General features: G+C 48.0%; 2 protein-coding genes and 2 long non-coding RNA genes across 4 annotated transcripts in view; all 4 read left to right on the top strand.

Annotated features, from left to right (window-relative positions):
* Window positions 1–12,790, top strand: part of LOC142560877 (uncharacterized) — a 118,771-nt gene that overhangs the window by 90,481 nt on the left and 15,500 nt on the right. The gene's annotated exons all lie outside the window — the stretch shown is intronic.
* On the top strand, window positions 1,903–3,195 carry LOC142573289 (uncharacterized). Its single transcript, XR_012826289.1, has 3 exons — window positions 1,903–2,645; window positions 2,723–2,922; window positions 3,000–3,195. It is a non-coding gene; the product is annotated as an uncharacterized LOC142573289 (long non-coding RNA).
* On the top strand, window positions 3,292–3,978 carry LOC142573294 (uncharacterized). Its single transcript, XR_012826290.1, has 3 exons — window positions 3,292–3,474; window positions 3,552–3,751; window positions 3,829–3,978. It is a non-coding gene; the product is annotated as an uncharacterized LOC142573294 (long non-coding RNA).
* On the top strand, window positions 4,091–9,130 carry LOC142564158 (uncharacterized). The gene is made up of 4 exons (XM_075675063.1): window positions 4,091–4,249; window positions 4,365–4,562; window positions 4,917–5,117; window positions 5,196–9,130. The coding sequence occupies exons 1-4, from the start codon at window positions 4,091–4,093 to the stop codon at window positions 5,346–5,348; spliced, it is 711 nt and encodes a 236-aa protein (XP_075531178.1). The 3' UTR covers window positions 5,349–9,130.

The following is a 12,790-nucleotide window of genomic DNA, read 5'->3' on the forward strand; positions in this document are numbered from 1 at the left end:
GACCGGCTGTTGAGGTCGTGCAGGGCCGCGCGTATCTCCTCGATGTCACGATCGAGCTTCGCGTTCGGCAGGCCGCTGTACGGCGGGTGTTGTTCGGTGGGTGTAGTCAGCAGGTATTTGTCGTTAATGCGCCTGGTGACTTCGTCGACGCGGTGTGCTGAGACCGCCCGATGTATAAGCCTGACGAGTCTGTCCCTTTGGTGCGACTTGTTCTTGGTTTCGTCGAGCAGGTGCCGCAGCATGTTCCACGTCTTCCCGCTGTGCATCTGCCCGTCTGCCGCGTTGCAGATCTCGTTCCGCTGTTGCGTGCAGAGAGCGCGGCAGTGATCTTCGATCGCTCGGTTCAGCTCCGCCACCTTCTTTCTCAGTCTGCGGTTAAGCCGTTGTTCCTTCCAGCGATTGAGTATCGACTGTTTGGCTTCGATGAGATGCGCAAGCCGGCTGTCTACTTTGTCGATCTCGGCGCCCGTTTCAATTTCTTTGGTCGCGTCGCGTACGCTCTTGATGATTTCGGCCGTCCACGAGTCGATGTCTTCGATCTCGTCGTCACCGTCGCTCTTCTGGGTTCTGGCGTCTCGAAAGGCATCCCAGTCTATCCATCTGTGCGTTTTGATGCTGGTGTCGTTGTGTTCCTGTATGCCGATTTCCACGATGGTGTGGTCGCTGCCTAGGTCGGTCCCCGTGTTTCTCCAGGTGATCGCGCCCCGGATGTCGTTCTTGACGAACGTGAGGTCCGGAGTGGTGTCCCGGGCCACGGAGTTACCAATTCTCGTCGGATGTGTCGGGTCCGTGATGAGGGTGAAGTCGAGTTCTGTGGCGTCTTGGCACAGGTCGAGGCCCTTTGCTGTGTACTTGTTGTAGCCCCAGGCAGGGTTCATCGCGTTGAAGTATCCGCACGCGATCAGCGTGTTGCGGCCCGTTGCAGTGCTGGCTCTGTGCAGTAATGTCTTGATTCTGTTTTCTCTGCGATGGGTTGCTGTAGACGTTGAGCAGAAATATGCTTCCTTTCCACTTCTTGGTGGTGGTGGTAGTAGTAGTAGTAGGAGGAGGAGGAGGAGGAGAGTAGTAGGAGGAGGAGGAGGAGTAGGAGTAGTAGGAGGAGGAGTAGGAGTAGTAGTAGTAGTTCTGGCTTGCGCGCGGCATGTACGATATGCTGTTGGATGACTGCCTTCTTCCTTCCGAAGCCGCGACAGTTCTGCCACATCTGCTGGTGTTGCGTTGGCGGCCATGATTGCGTTGGCGTGTACGGGGCTCCCTGATTGGGTGGATGTTGCGTGACGAGGGGCGCAAACGTCGGGTGGCTTAGCATCGGCTATAGGGTCCTTTCGATGTAGGCGAATCTGTTCGTGTTCTCAGCTTGGTAGGTCTCCATTGTTTGTTTCAATGATGTCACTGCTGCGATGTTTCTCGTGATTAGCTGTTCGAGTTTCGTGACTGTCGCTTCGAATTTTGCTTCGATGCTGTCGATGCGATCGTTTTCTGTTTGTGTGCGCGTGGCCTCGATGGCTCGCTTCTTCTGTGCCGGTTCCTCTATGGCTTTCTCCTGGATGTTCGTTGTCGTTTCCACGGCCTTGCTTGTGCTTGGCGTGGGTCTCTGCCGAGATCCGTCAGTTGCTGCTAAGCAACAACGAGCCTCTGCAATCTTTCTTGAGGTTGTTGGTCACTCGCAACGCCGCGTTTTCTTGTCTTAGGATCTCATTTGCCTCCCGCACCTTGTTCATATCTTGTTTCTTCGTGGCTTCGGTGATTTTCTGCGCGTTCCTTATATTGTTTCCTTTCGCTGCGTCGACCCAGCTCACTCGCTCACGTGATGGTGACGTTTTTCTGCTGAGACTTCTCTTGCAGCAGCTGCTGTCTCTGGATTTGGGAGTGCGGTTTTCCGATGGGGTCCTTCCGCGCATCTGGCGGCTTTTCGAGTGGCGGGAAATCGCTCTCCGACAGCAGCTGGCGTTCGGCCTGTCGGCGCTCCCATTGTTGCTTACGCACTACGTAGGGGATCTTGTATTTCGCCTTGCACGTTCGGTCTCCGGTCGAGTGTTCGTCTCCGCACAACTTCCAAAATTCATTCAGTGTAGGTACATCTGCATTCAAATTTCTTCCTGTCTGACGATAATTATTCAGAACAGTCCTGATCTTAACCAGGAGGCGTCAAATACGTTTAATTTTCTTGCTAGTCGATATTCTCGAATTTCTTGATGGCGCGATATGATAGCTATTGCTCAGATTCTTCCGAGCACGCTCATTTTGCCATTCCAAGCGTGAAACATCTCACATTGAACAGTTGTATTTTTATCTCGGTACTGAATTTGTCTAGTGCCTTCGAGATCGTCTTCCGATTGCTACTTAGTTGATTTCCAGGTTAACTTGCTCTCTCCATCCGTCTGAACAATCCTTGTGACTACATAGTCCACTTTATGCATTGTTTCTTTCTGAAGAGTTAAGCCAGTATTTTCCACCATTAAAAAAGTTCAAAATGCAAGTTTCGTCAGTTTCTGCGACGTCAACAACCATGGAGAGTTTCGCGTTTCGCAGTTTCCTTCTACACCACATGGGTCAGGCACAATCCAGTCGGAAATTCTCTATCTTCTATTGTATCTTCGTTTGGTCTTTTCACTGGGCTTTACTCCTCACCTCCACTACTACTGGTAAGTGTCCTTTACATGGGACTCGTATTACGGCTGTTTCCTCCACTGGTTAATAAATAAGAATTGTGTCGTTACAGGTTCTGCACTCCCGTTTTCAACTGCGGTCCACAAGCGTACCCAGCGTGCCCTAGCACGACTCTACGGTCTGCGCTCCAAAAGACTATTTCGGGCACCAGCATCACCCGTTCCATGAGCAACTGCTATTCCTTGTACATTCTCTCGCGGACGGCGTCCTGCTGGTGGACTGGACTTGCCTCCTCGCCCTGCACTACTACTGGTAAATGTCGTTTACACGGGACTCGTATTACGGCTGTGTCCTCCAGTGGTTAACAAATAAGCATTGTGTCGTTACAGGTTATGCACTCCTGTTTTCAACCGCGGTCCACAAGCGTACCCAGCGTGCTCTTGCACGACTCTACGGGCTGCGCTCCAAAAGATTACTTCGGCCACGAGCATCACGTGTTCCGGGAGCGACTACTACTGCTTCTACATCCCCTCGCCAGTGGCGTCCTGCTGGCAGACTGGACTTGCCTCCTCGCCCTGCACTACTACTGGTAAATGTCGTTTACACGGGACTCGTATTACGGCTGTGTCCTGCAGTGGTTAGCAAATAAGCATTGTGTCGTTACAGGTTTTACTCCTGTTTTCAACCGCGGTCCACAAGCGTACCCAGCGTGCTCTTGCACGACTCTACGGGCTGCGCTCCAAAAGATTACTTCGGCCACGAGCATCACCTGTTCCGGGAGCGACTACTACTGCTTCTACATTCCCTCGCCAGTAGCGTCCTGCTGGCAGACTGGACTTGCCTCCTCGCCCTGCACTACTACTGGTAAATGTCGTTTACACGGGACTCGTATTACGGCTGTGTCCTCCAGTGGTTAACAAATAAGCATTGTGTCGTTACAGGTTCTGCACTCCCGTTTTCAACTGCGGTCCACAAGCGTACCCAGCGTGCCCTAGCACGACTCTACGGTCTGCGCTCCAAAAGATTACTTCGGGCACCAGCATCACCCGTTCCAAGAGCAACTGCTATTCCTTGTACATTCTCTCGCGGACGGCGTCCTGCTGGTGGACTGGACTTGCCTCCTCGCCCTGCACTACTACTGGTAAATGTCGTTTACACGGGACTCGTATTACGGCTGTGTCCTCCAGTGGTTAACAAATAAGCATTGTGTCGTTACAGGTTTTGCGCTCCTGTTTTCAACTGCGGTCCAAAAACGTACCCAGCGTGCCCTTACACGACTCTACGGGCTGCGCTCCAAAAGATTACTTCGGCCACGAGCATCACGTGTTCCGGGAGCGACTACTACTGCTTCTACATTCCCTCGCCAGTGGCGTCCTGCCTCCTCGCCCTGCACTACTACTGGTAAATGTCGTTTACACGTACTCGTATTACGGCTGTGTCCTCCAGTGGTTAACAAATAAGCATTGTGTCGTTACAGGTTATGCACTCCTGTTTTCAACCGCGGTCCACAAGCGTATCCAGCGTGCTCTTGCACGACTCTACGGGCTGCGCTCCAAAAGATTACTTCGGCCACGAGCATCACGTGTTCCGGGAGCGACTACTACTGCTTCTACATCCCCTCGCCAGTGGCGTCCTGCTGGCAGACTGGACTTGCCTCCTCGCCCTGCACTACTACTGGTAAATGTCGTTTACACGGGACTCGTATTACGGCTGTGTCCTGCAGTGGTTAGCAAATAAGCATTGTGTCGTTACAGGTTTTACTCCTGTTTTCAACCGCGGTCCACAAGCGCACCCAGCGTGCTCTTGCACGACTATACGGGCTGCGCTCCAAAAGATTACTTCGGCCACGAGCATCACCTGTTCCGGGAGCGACTACTACTGCTTCTACATTCCCTCGCCAGTGGCGTCTTGCTGGCAGACTGGACTTGCCTCCTCGCCCTGCACTACTACTGGTAAATGTCGTTTACACGGGACTCGTATTACGGCTGTGTCCTGCAGTGGTTAACAAATAAGCATTGTGTCGTTACAGGTTTTACATTCCTGTTTTCAACCGCGGTCCACAAGCGCACCCAGCGTGCTCTTGCACGACTCTACGGGCTGCGCTCCAAAAGATTACTTCGGCCACGAGCATCACCTGTTCCGGGAGCGACTACTACTGCTTCTACATTCCCTCGCCAGTGGCGTCCTGCTGGCAGACTGGACTTGCCTCCTCAACCTGCACTACTACTGGTAAATGTCGTTTACACGGGACTCGTATTACGGCTGTGTCCTCCAGTGGTTAACAAATAAGCATTGTGTCGTTACAGGTTTTACACTCCTGTTTTCGACTCCGGTGGGTGCCTAGCACGCTCCTGCACATCGACTCTCAGTTCTGCGCTCCAAAAGAGATTACTTCGGGCACCAGCATCACCCGTTCCATGAGCGACTGCTATTGCTTCTACGTTCTCTCGCCGACGGCGTCCTGCTGGCAGACTGGACTTAGCCTGGCGCCCTTGCACCTAATTGTGGTAAGTATCGCGTATAAACGACTCTACTGCGATTGCGTGTTTTACGAATGACCAACAAACAGGGCTTGTTCATTTCAGGTTCCCAGTTTCTGCTGTCGCTTGTGGCGCAAGAGAAATATTCCAGCACGCTCATTTACAAGAATATTCCTGGCCTTGCCTCACGAGCAACCATCTTCAGCCCGATCGTCCTGCCGCATGCTCTATACAACAAGCTTCCTAATGAACTCGTGAACGCGTCGCACGCCTCTGTCTTGGCGGTGTCCTGCACTGTGTTGACGGCGTGTTCATCCTCTGAAGGACTTCGTGTCGTCACCATCCCGCGACCGTCCATCGGATCTGCTCCTACAGTTCGCTGTTGCCTTTTTCCGCAAGCATATTTAATAAGGTCATTGTAGCAAGCTTTTCTGCTTTGGAAGAGTGGTACGTTGCTCGGCGAATGGATGCCGATTCTAGGAATCGGGTTAATACGAAGCATAACATAAAGGTCTCGTTACGTGGACACCACTCGGTCCTTAATAAGGACTGTCAATGTTTTCATGAGCCGATCTGTAAATTTTGGATGGCGAGAGTAATGGACATTCATTGACATTGTGCACTATTGTAGTAGCACGTTGGTGTGTGTGTGTGTGTGTGTGTGTGTGTGTGTGTGTGTGTGTGTGTGTGTGTGTGTGTGTGTGTGTGTGTGTGTGTGTGTGTGTGTGTGTGTGTGTGTGTGTGTGTGTGTGCGCGCGCGCGCTGGTCTGCGTACACGTGTAACCTACTCTGTGCTCCATTTTTCTGTTCCGGTCGAGAACGTATGACATGAGCTCCACTGCTACCTGGCGGATTTGTCATGTTTTTGGTGGTAGCATTTCCAGCGTCACAGTTGCTTCAGTTTTCCCGGTTCATTCGTGTTGAAAGGTTCCTGGTTTGATGGTTTACTGTCGTCTATGGACGTCCGCTTTTGGATTGGTCGAACCGCTGGTTTCTTTGGCTTTAGTCCTTGGGTTGACCTCTGTGCTCATTTCAGCATTCATCGGATTCGTTCTGGTGTCTTTCTCTTGCCAGAAACGAGGTCTTCACACATATTCGGTTCTTCCACGTCACTCATCACTGACTCGAAAAGGTCAACATGCCACTGCAAAAGGACGCAATGTCAATGAATGGGAAAGGGGAGGGTGATTACTCTCGCCAACAAAAATTTCATGATAATGACGTCCATTTTTAAGACTGATTGGTGGTAAATGTCACCGGGCTCGCTGTTTCTAGTTTTCTTTTTTTGTCCTTGGCTCATCAAATACTGTTGTGGATCTACATGGTCCAACTTGTGTATTACCTGTCGTTTGTTTACCGGACAGTGCTACCCGCTGTCACCGCTTGTTGACCATATATACTGCGCCGTAGTTTGATATTTTGTGTACACAACTATCGCGTACTCTGCAAGATCGGTAGGAATACTGAAGGGCCGTGGCACCCTTCAGGCGGCTGTGCCGTCATTGCCTGCTGACTGTAGTTCAGATTACGCACACTAGTGTACTTTAATCCCGAAATCCCACAGTCACAGCTGCTTCGAAGGGGCTACATGTACTCCGCTTACGCCAAGTCGTGTGTAAACACGTCCAGACAACTGACGTGCACGAGCACGCTCAAAGAAATCTTCATAAAATGTCCGCTTTACTTGTAATTTTAGTGTTGAAGTGAATTCAGTTTACCAGAGTTTCGCCACGTAATTCTTTTCTGTACGCTGCTAGTCTCCATTGCTCTTCGAATGCATCTGAATGAGTTTGCATTGAATAGTGTTTGAATTTGCACATGCTACAGCTATTGTCCTAATCTCGATATAAGGAAGCACACTTGATTTATTACGAATTACTTTCATTGTTCTCAACCTGTAATAACCTTACTTCTGCATCGCTTCATAACAAAAATGGGCACTGTCCTTGGCAAATGGTTACGTGTGCCGCATTACTCTGCCTATTTTTTTCGCTGCTTTCATCCGCTGTGATTTAAAAAAAGTCGGGCAACCACGCATGCGCGATTGTGCTCATTCGAATGAATTTTTCTTAAAGGGACACTAAAGGCAGATAAGTCGACGTGGACTGTTTAAACTTTATATAAACCTCCCAACGCTTGTTTCGTGCGGAGAAAAGACTTAGTTCACGAGAAAATTGTATCTGAAGGGCCTGAATACCTGTTTCGAAATTCGTCTCCCGCCACCAAACCCGTGGAGTGGTGACGTTGCATACGCCATCGCCACCCTTTCCTGCCGTCGGGTAGTAAAACGGCGCCCGAAAGACGGCAGTACCGAGCCAAGACAGATCGGCGGATTTGCAGCTGCTGCTTGGTCAAGTGGCGTAGATCGTTCGGGCATCACGCGACATCACATGCAAGCTGAATTCTAAGCTACTTGCAGTTTCTGCGCGTATCGCGTTCCGGCAAAAACCAGCGCAGCACTACGCGATAACTAATGAAGCACGAAGGCGTGGGCGGCACGGAGTGGAGCGAAAACGTCGTCTTTCGACCAACCGCGTCGTTGTCAGGGTTATGTCAATTAGCTTACATTTTTTTTAAAGTGAAATAGAACAGGACAAGCCGGATTTTATTTCGTCTCGCAATACAATGAAAGGACATTTTGTGCAAAGAATGGTTGAGTACTAGTGACAATTTAACTCACGAGTGCTTTCGTCATCGGGCAACTATACTCGAGTCTCTCATCATGTCCGGCATTTACCTCAATTTCTCAATTAAGGCATGTTCGCGATAATATTCACGCCTTAGATATTCCCGAACTCTAATCTATCACTTTAGCTCGACTTAAATATTTGCCTTTAGTGTCCCTTTAACCTCGAACATACACACAGCGCAATGTCGCCTTACCGTAGGAATTGTCTTTTCATTTTCCATCTTCAGTTACACGACAGTCCTGCAATTGCGCCACACGATGCTCGCGGTCAGTTCACGATGCGACCAGTGTGGAGATTTGGACTCCTTGATATGCATCCACCGTGGTTGCTTAGTGGCTATGGTGCTTGGCTACTAAGCACGAGGTCGCGCTATCGAATCTCGGGCACGGCGGCCGCATTTCGATGGGGCCGGAATGCGAAAACACCCGTGTACTGCGATTTAGGTGTACAATAAAGAACCCCAGGTGGTCCAAATTTCCCGAGTCTCTCACTGTGGCGCTCATCAACAGATCGTGGTTTTCGCACGTAAAAAATTTTTGTTAATGTGTCATCTTGGAGGATTTTCTTTGTTTTTGTATAATGCAACTGTTACGTGGACGCAGAGAAAAGACACACCCACACAGCACTCAATGGTTCACAATACGACAGCGAGCACGAAATAGCTTCACATTGAGGTCATGATATTGGAGAATGTGACGTGGTGTATATATAGATCGTCGTCTAGAAATGTGTTGTAGTCCCTTCCGTACGTTTCCCATATCTGAGAAAGTTCGCATACTTACGCGCTTTCTTGTTTACTGAAAAAAAAAAAGATACCGGAAGCGTTTTTTTTATATCTCCCAGTGAAGGCTCTCTACAAAGCTTACCCATTTCAGTTTTACAGCTTGAAGCTATTTCAGGTTTAATGTATGCAAAGAAGTCTGTTTCTGCGCCTTGACTTGTGCTGTTATTTTCGGTTTATTGATCTAAGAAAACTGTCGTCCGTTTCACATTTTCATACGTTGAAGTATCGTGAATCTGAGAAATTATCTGTGCTATGTAAATTGAAGTATGTATTTGACTTGTATTCCTGTACAAATGCATAAATGTATGTTAATGCACCGTACATATGCTCCCCTATTGCAAAAACCAGCGCCTCCCAGTGCCTTTCCAGTGCGTTTTCTGCACTGGGAACGCTGTAAATGCGCTGGGATCCTGTTTGAAAAATCTGGGATTAAGTCCAGTTATGTAGCATTGAATCGCTTTTATTTCGGTTTACTTAAGTCATGTTTTGCGCTGGTTGTACTCGGCATACATTGCATTAAACTGCACCTTGCAAATCATCTGTCAAAATAAAGCTTTATTCTTGTTGCCCGTCTCACTGACTCCGTCTAGTGCAACGACTGTGCTGTGCCCGCCAACTGTAAAGGCACATCCGCTGTCTGCAACTGGTCGAGCAACACAAACTGAATAGGAACATCACTGGGAGCCATTCAGAGTATAGGAAGACTGGCCTTCTAGGAACTCTTCGTTCTCGACCTTTCCGTTGCGTTGCTACCAAAGACAGGATGCTGGCATTTCAGGGCATTAACATCCCGAATTTTAAAAAGAATGTAATGTGGCGCAAGTGATACAGAGATCGAAACGTTGGTAATGCGTATGCCTTTAATGGACGTCAAAACCCGGTCACTATAGCAGTCCAAATCAGTTCACCCGTCGCAGTAGCGGCTGTGGGCTTCTGCTGCTCAGCTCTAGGTCAAGGGTTCGGCCGCGGCGGTAGCATGTCGATAACTGAAAACGCTAGTGTACTTAAATTCAGGTGCAGCTCAGACCTGCTGAAACTAAGGCTTTCTGATGGCTTTGTGTAGGTTTTTTTACATGCCTGGGAACTGCAGTAAGTCATACTGTACTAGTATATCTAATACGATTGGAGCAGTATTCATATCTAAAAAGAAATGCAGCTGGTAATTAGCGCTGTACAAAGTTTATGGCCCAGGAGCAGCCAGGTAGCGTGTGTTTCACGTATAGCCAATATAAATGCGTAACCTGCCAACATTCATCACACCATAGCCTTGTCAATTTACACCCATAAAATTAGGTTGTAAAATAGGACTGGGGTGTTCCAAGGGCGTTCCTTTATGGAACACGCTTTTGTGGAAGAAAAAGCGAGTTTCATGGGTGTTTACAAAAGGGAAAAAACCGAAACAACCCTATTGCACTCATAAGGGTGTGAAAATTTTAAGAGTACACAGTGTATTCGCACTTACTCAGGTTGGAGGGATAAGAACATGATCTACAAGAGAACGTTTCCGCCAAGAGACTTACCATAATTTCAAAAATTCGTGATGCCTTGTGTCTCAAAACTAGTTCCATTTCCTCGCTATATTATGTGTCATAAAACAGCCTATCTGACACCGCTCTATTAACAGCCTCTGTAATATTACCACTGCGACTTTCTAATCGCAGCTCGCACAGGTAATGTCTGTCACATGTTTGTAAACATCTCTAAATACATGTAAAAGGGGGAATTCGTCTTTCGCGGCAACAACTGCCTCAAATTTGACGGGGTTCGTTGCATTTAAAGGAAAGACCTAAAATCTAGTGACTGCTTGTTTCAAATTTTCGGTTTAGGTCGTCAATCTCTTATTAAAAATTTGCAAAAATCGCAAATTTTCAGAAAACGAAACTATGAAGTTTACAACTCCGTAACTCGGCAAGAAAAAATGATATCGCAATTCTGTTAATTGTATCTGATAGCACATCTAACGCGGACAAATTTGACATCTTGCACATGAATCTCACAAAATTTATTACTCTCTAATTACAACTTTTGCAGAACCCTCGTAAACAACGTAACAGGTTCACGTAAGATGTAAAATGACATTAAATTTGTCCGCTTTGAACGATCTACTGGATGCCTTTTTCAGAACCGCGATATATCTTATTGATGCTGAGCTACTAGTTTGAAAACTTCGTGCTTCTATTTTTTCAAACTTCTGAATTTTTAAAATCTTTTTACCAAATTCAAGCCCTAAATCGAAATTCCGCTTCCTACAGTCACAAGAACTTAACTTTCTCTCTCAAATGCAACACATTTCATTAAAATCTATGCAGGGGTTATCTCAGAAAAACGTTTTTGCGTTTTTACATGTATTTGAATAGGCCGCGTCGGAGTTGGGCCCGAGCTAAAGCTTCCTCTCAACACCAAGCTAAAGCTTCCTCTTAACACCAAGAACTGTATAACGCCTTGCAAACACGCAGAGATGCGCAGTCTCCTGGCGTGCCAATTTCCCCCGAAGTATTTTTCACTGTCAACGTGCCGTGGATTTGCGCATGCAAAGTCATGTCTTGTGCGTTTCACGTCATTTGTCTGGAGCCTACAGTGCACACTCGCCGAGCTCCTTTCGAGACACCTACTAGTATTTCTAAGCAAGTGAATAACTTCTCCCGACGCGTTGCCACGCTTACGCAGACGACGCAGGCTATGTTATAGCGTCGTCCGTCAGGCGTCTTCCCACAGGCTGTCCTCCAACTATTTTGCATATCACGATCGCGATACGCGCGAGGTGACCCGGGACGGATATTTCAGCAACGCAGTCTCGCAGCCGCTTCTCATTCGCTTGCCCACGACACCGGCGAAGGAGAGCAAGCGGCAAGAGAGCCGAAACGTCCGCTTCATCAATGTGAGCCACAGCGCGAGCTACTGGGCGCGTGGGCTTGTTCACACGTGCTGCGGTGAATGAAATTGAGATGCCACCATAGAGTAGGCGAGATTAAGACAATCGCGAAGGAGTTAATGTTCAGGCCGCCCCGGTACGATATTTTAAAATTATTTGTTCGCATCAATCCAGTCCTCAGAAACTGCTGTAGCCGTACACAATGAGCTGAGCTACTCTAGCTAACTCTTCGTGTATTTCTTTCTTTCTTTCTTTCATTCATTCATTCATTCATTCATTCATTCATTCTTTCTTTCTTTCTTTCTTTCTTTCTTTCTTTCTTTCTTTCTTTCTTTCTTTCTTTCTTTCTTTCTTTCTTTCTTTCTTTCTTTCTTTCTTTCTTTCTTTCTTTCTTTCTTTCTTTCTTTCTTTCTTTCTTTCTTTCTTTCTTTCTTTCTTTCTTTCTTTCTTTCTTTCTTTCTTTCTTTCTTTCTTTCTTTCTTTCTTTCTTCCTTCCTTCCTTCTACCACAAATGCCCCTGTATTTGGGTGTTACCTGAAGGGTGGGCTTTTAGAAACAATGGATGATTTCTTCGATGTATATCTTGAAATCATCGAGACTGGAGTGGTGCACGGCGTCGGCGGGTAAGTGCTTCCAGTCAATTGCTGTTGTGACAACGGACCTTGCGAGCGCAGCCGTGTGCGCAGGTGGGAGATGCACTGCTCCGAGTTGAATTTCATACAAATGGGGAGATAATGCGGCTGGCGAAATTTACGAATGGTGACGGGCATGTCACTCGAAGTGCTACTTCGTGGTCTACAGGGGAATTTAGAGAGGAGTAATTATTTGGGATACGTTCTCATCCCCCCGTCAGCAGCGAGACTGACTGGACAGCCTGGCTCAGTTCCGGGGACGTCGACCGACAGCTTGAACTTGTGGACTGGGCGGAGAAGGCCAAGCAGGCCCAGGGCCTTACTCGAGCCCGATCCCTCAGCCACGTCCCGCATTTACCCTTCCCCCTTTCAATAAAGTTTACCACCCCCACCATCGGCAACGACACTTCCGTGCTGCTTGAAAGGTCAGTATGTTTCTTGTGTCTAAGTTAGGTGATGTGTCTAAGTTAGTGCATGTGAAAGTGCGTTATAGACTCACGTTTTCTCTCTCTCTCTCATTCACTCGCCATTCCCCTCCCCACGTGTAGTGTAGCAAACTGGACTCAGTCTGGTTAACCTCTCTGCCCTTCCTCCTTCCCATTCTCTCTCTCTCTCGTGTCTAACTACGAAAGTGTTCATTGACAAAAAGAATTATTACTTTCCCTTGTAACTATTTCTATGTTTGTCTCCTTTCATGTAGAGTAGGCAGGCGTTGCAAGTGA

This window comes from Dermacentor variabilis, chromosome 1 (genome assembly GCF_050947875.1).
Source record: "Dermacentor variabilis isolate Ectoservices chromosome 1, ASM5094787v1, whole genome shotgun sequence".
In the NCBI taxonomy this organism is placed as follows: Eukaryota; Metazoa; Arthropoda; class Arachnida; order Ixodida; family Ixodidae; genus Dermacentor; species Dermacentor variabilis.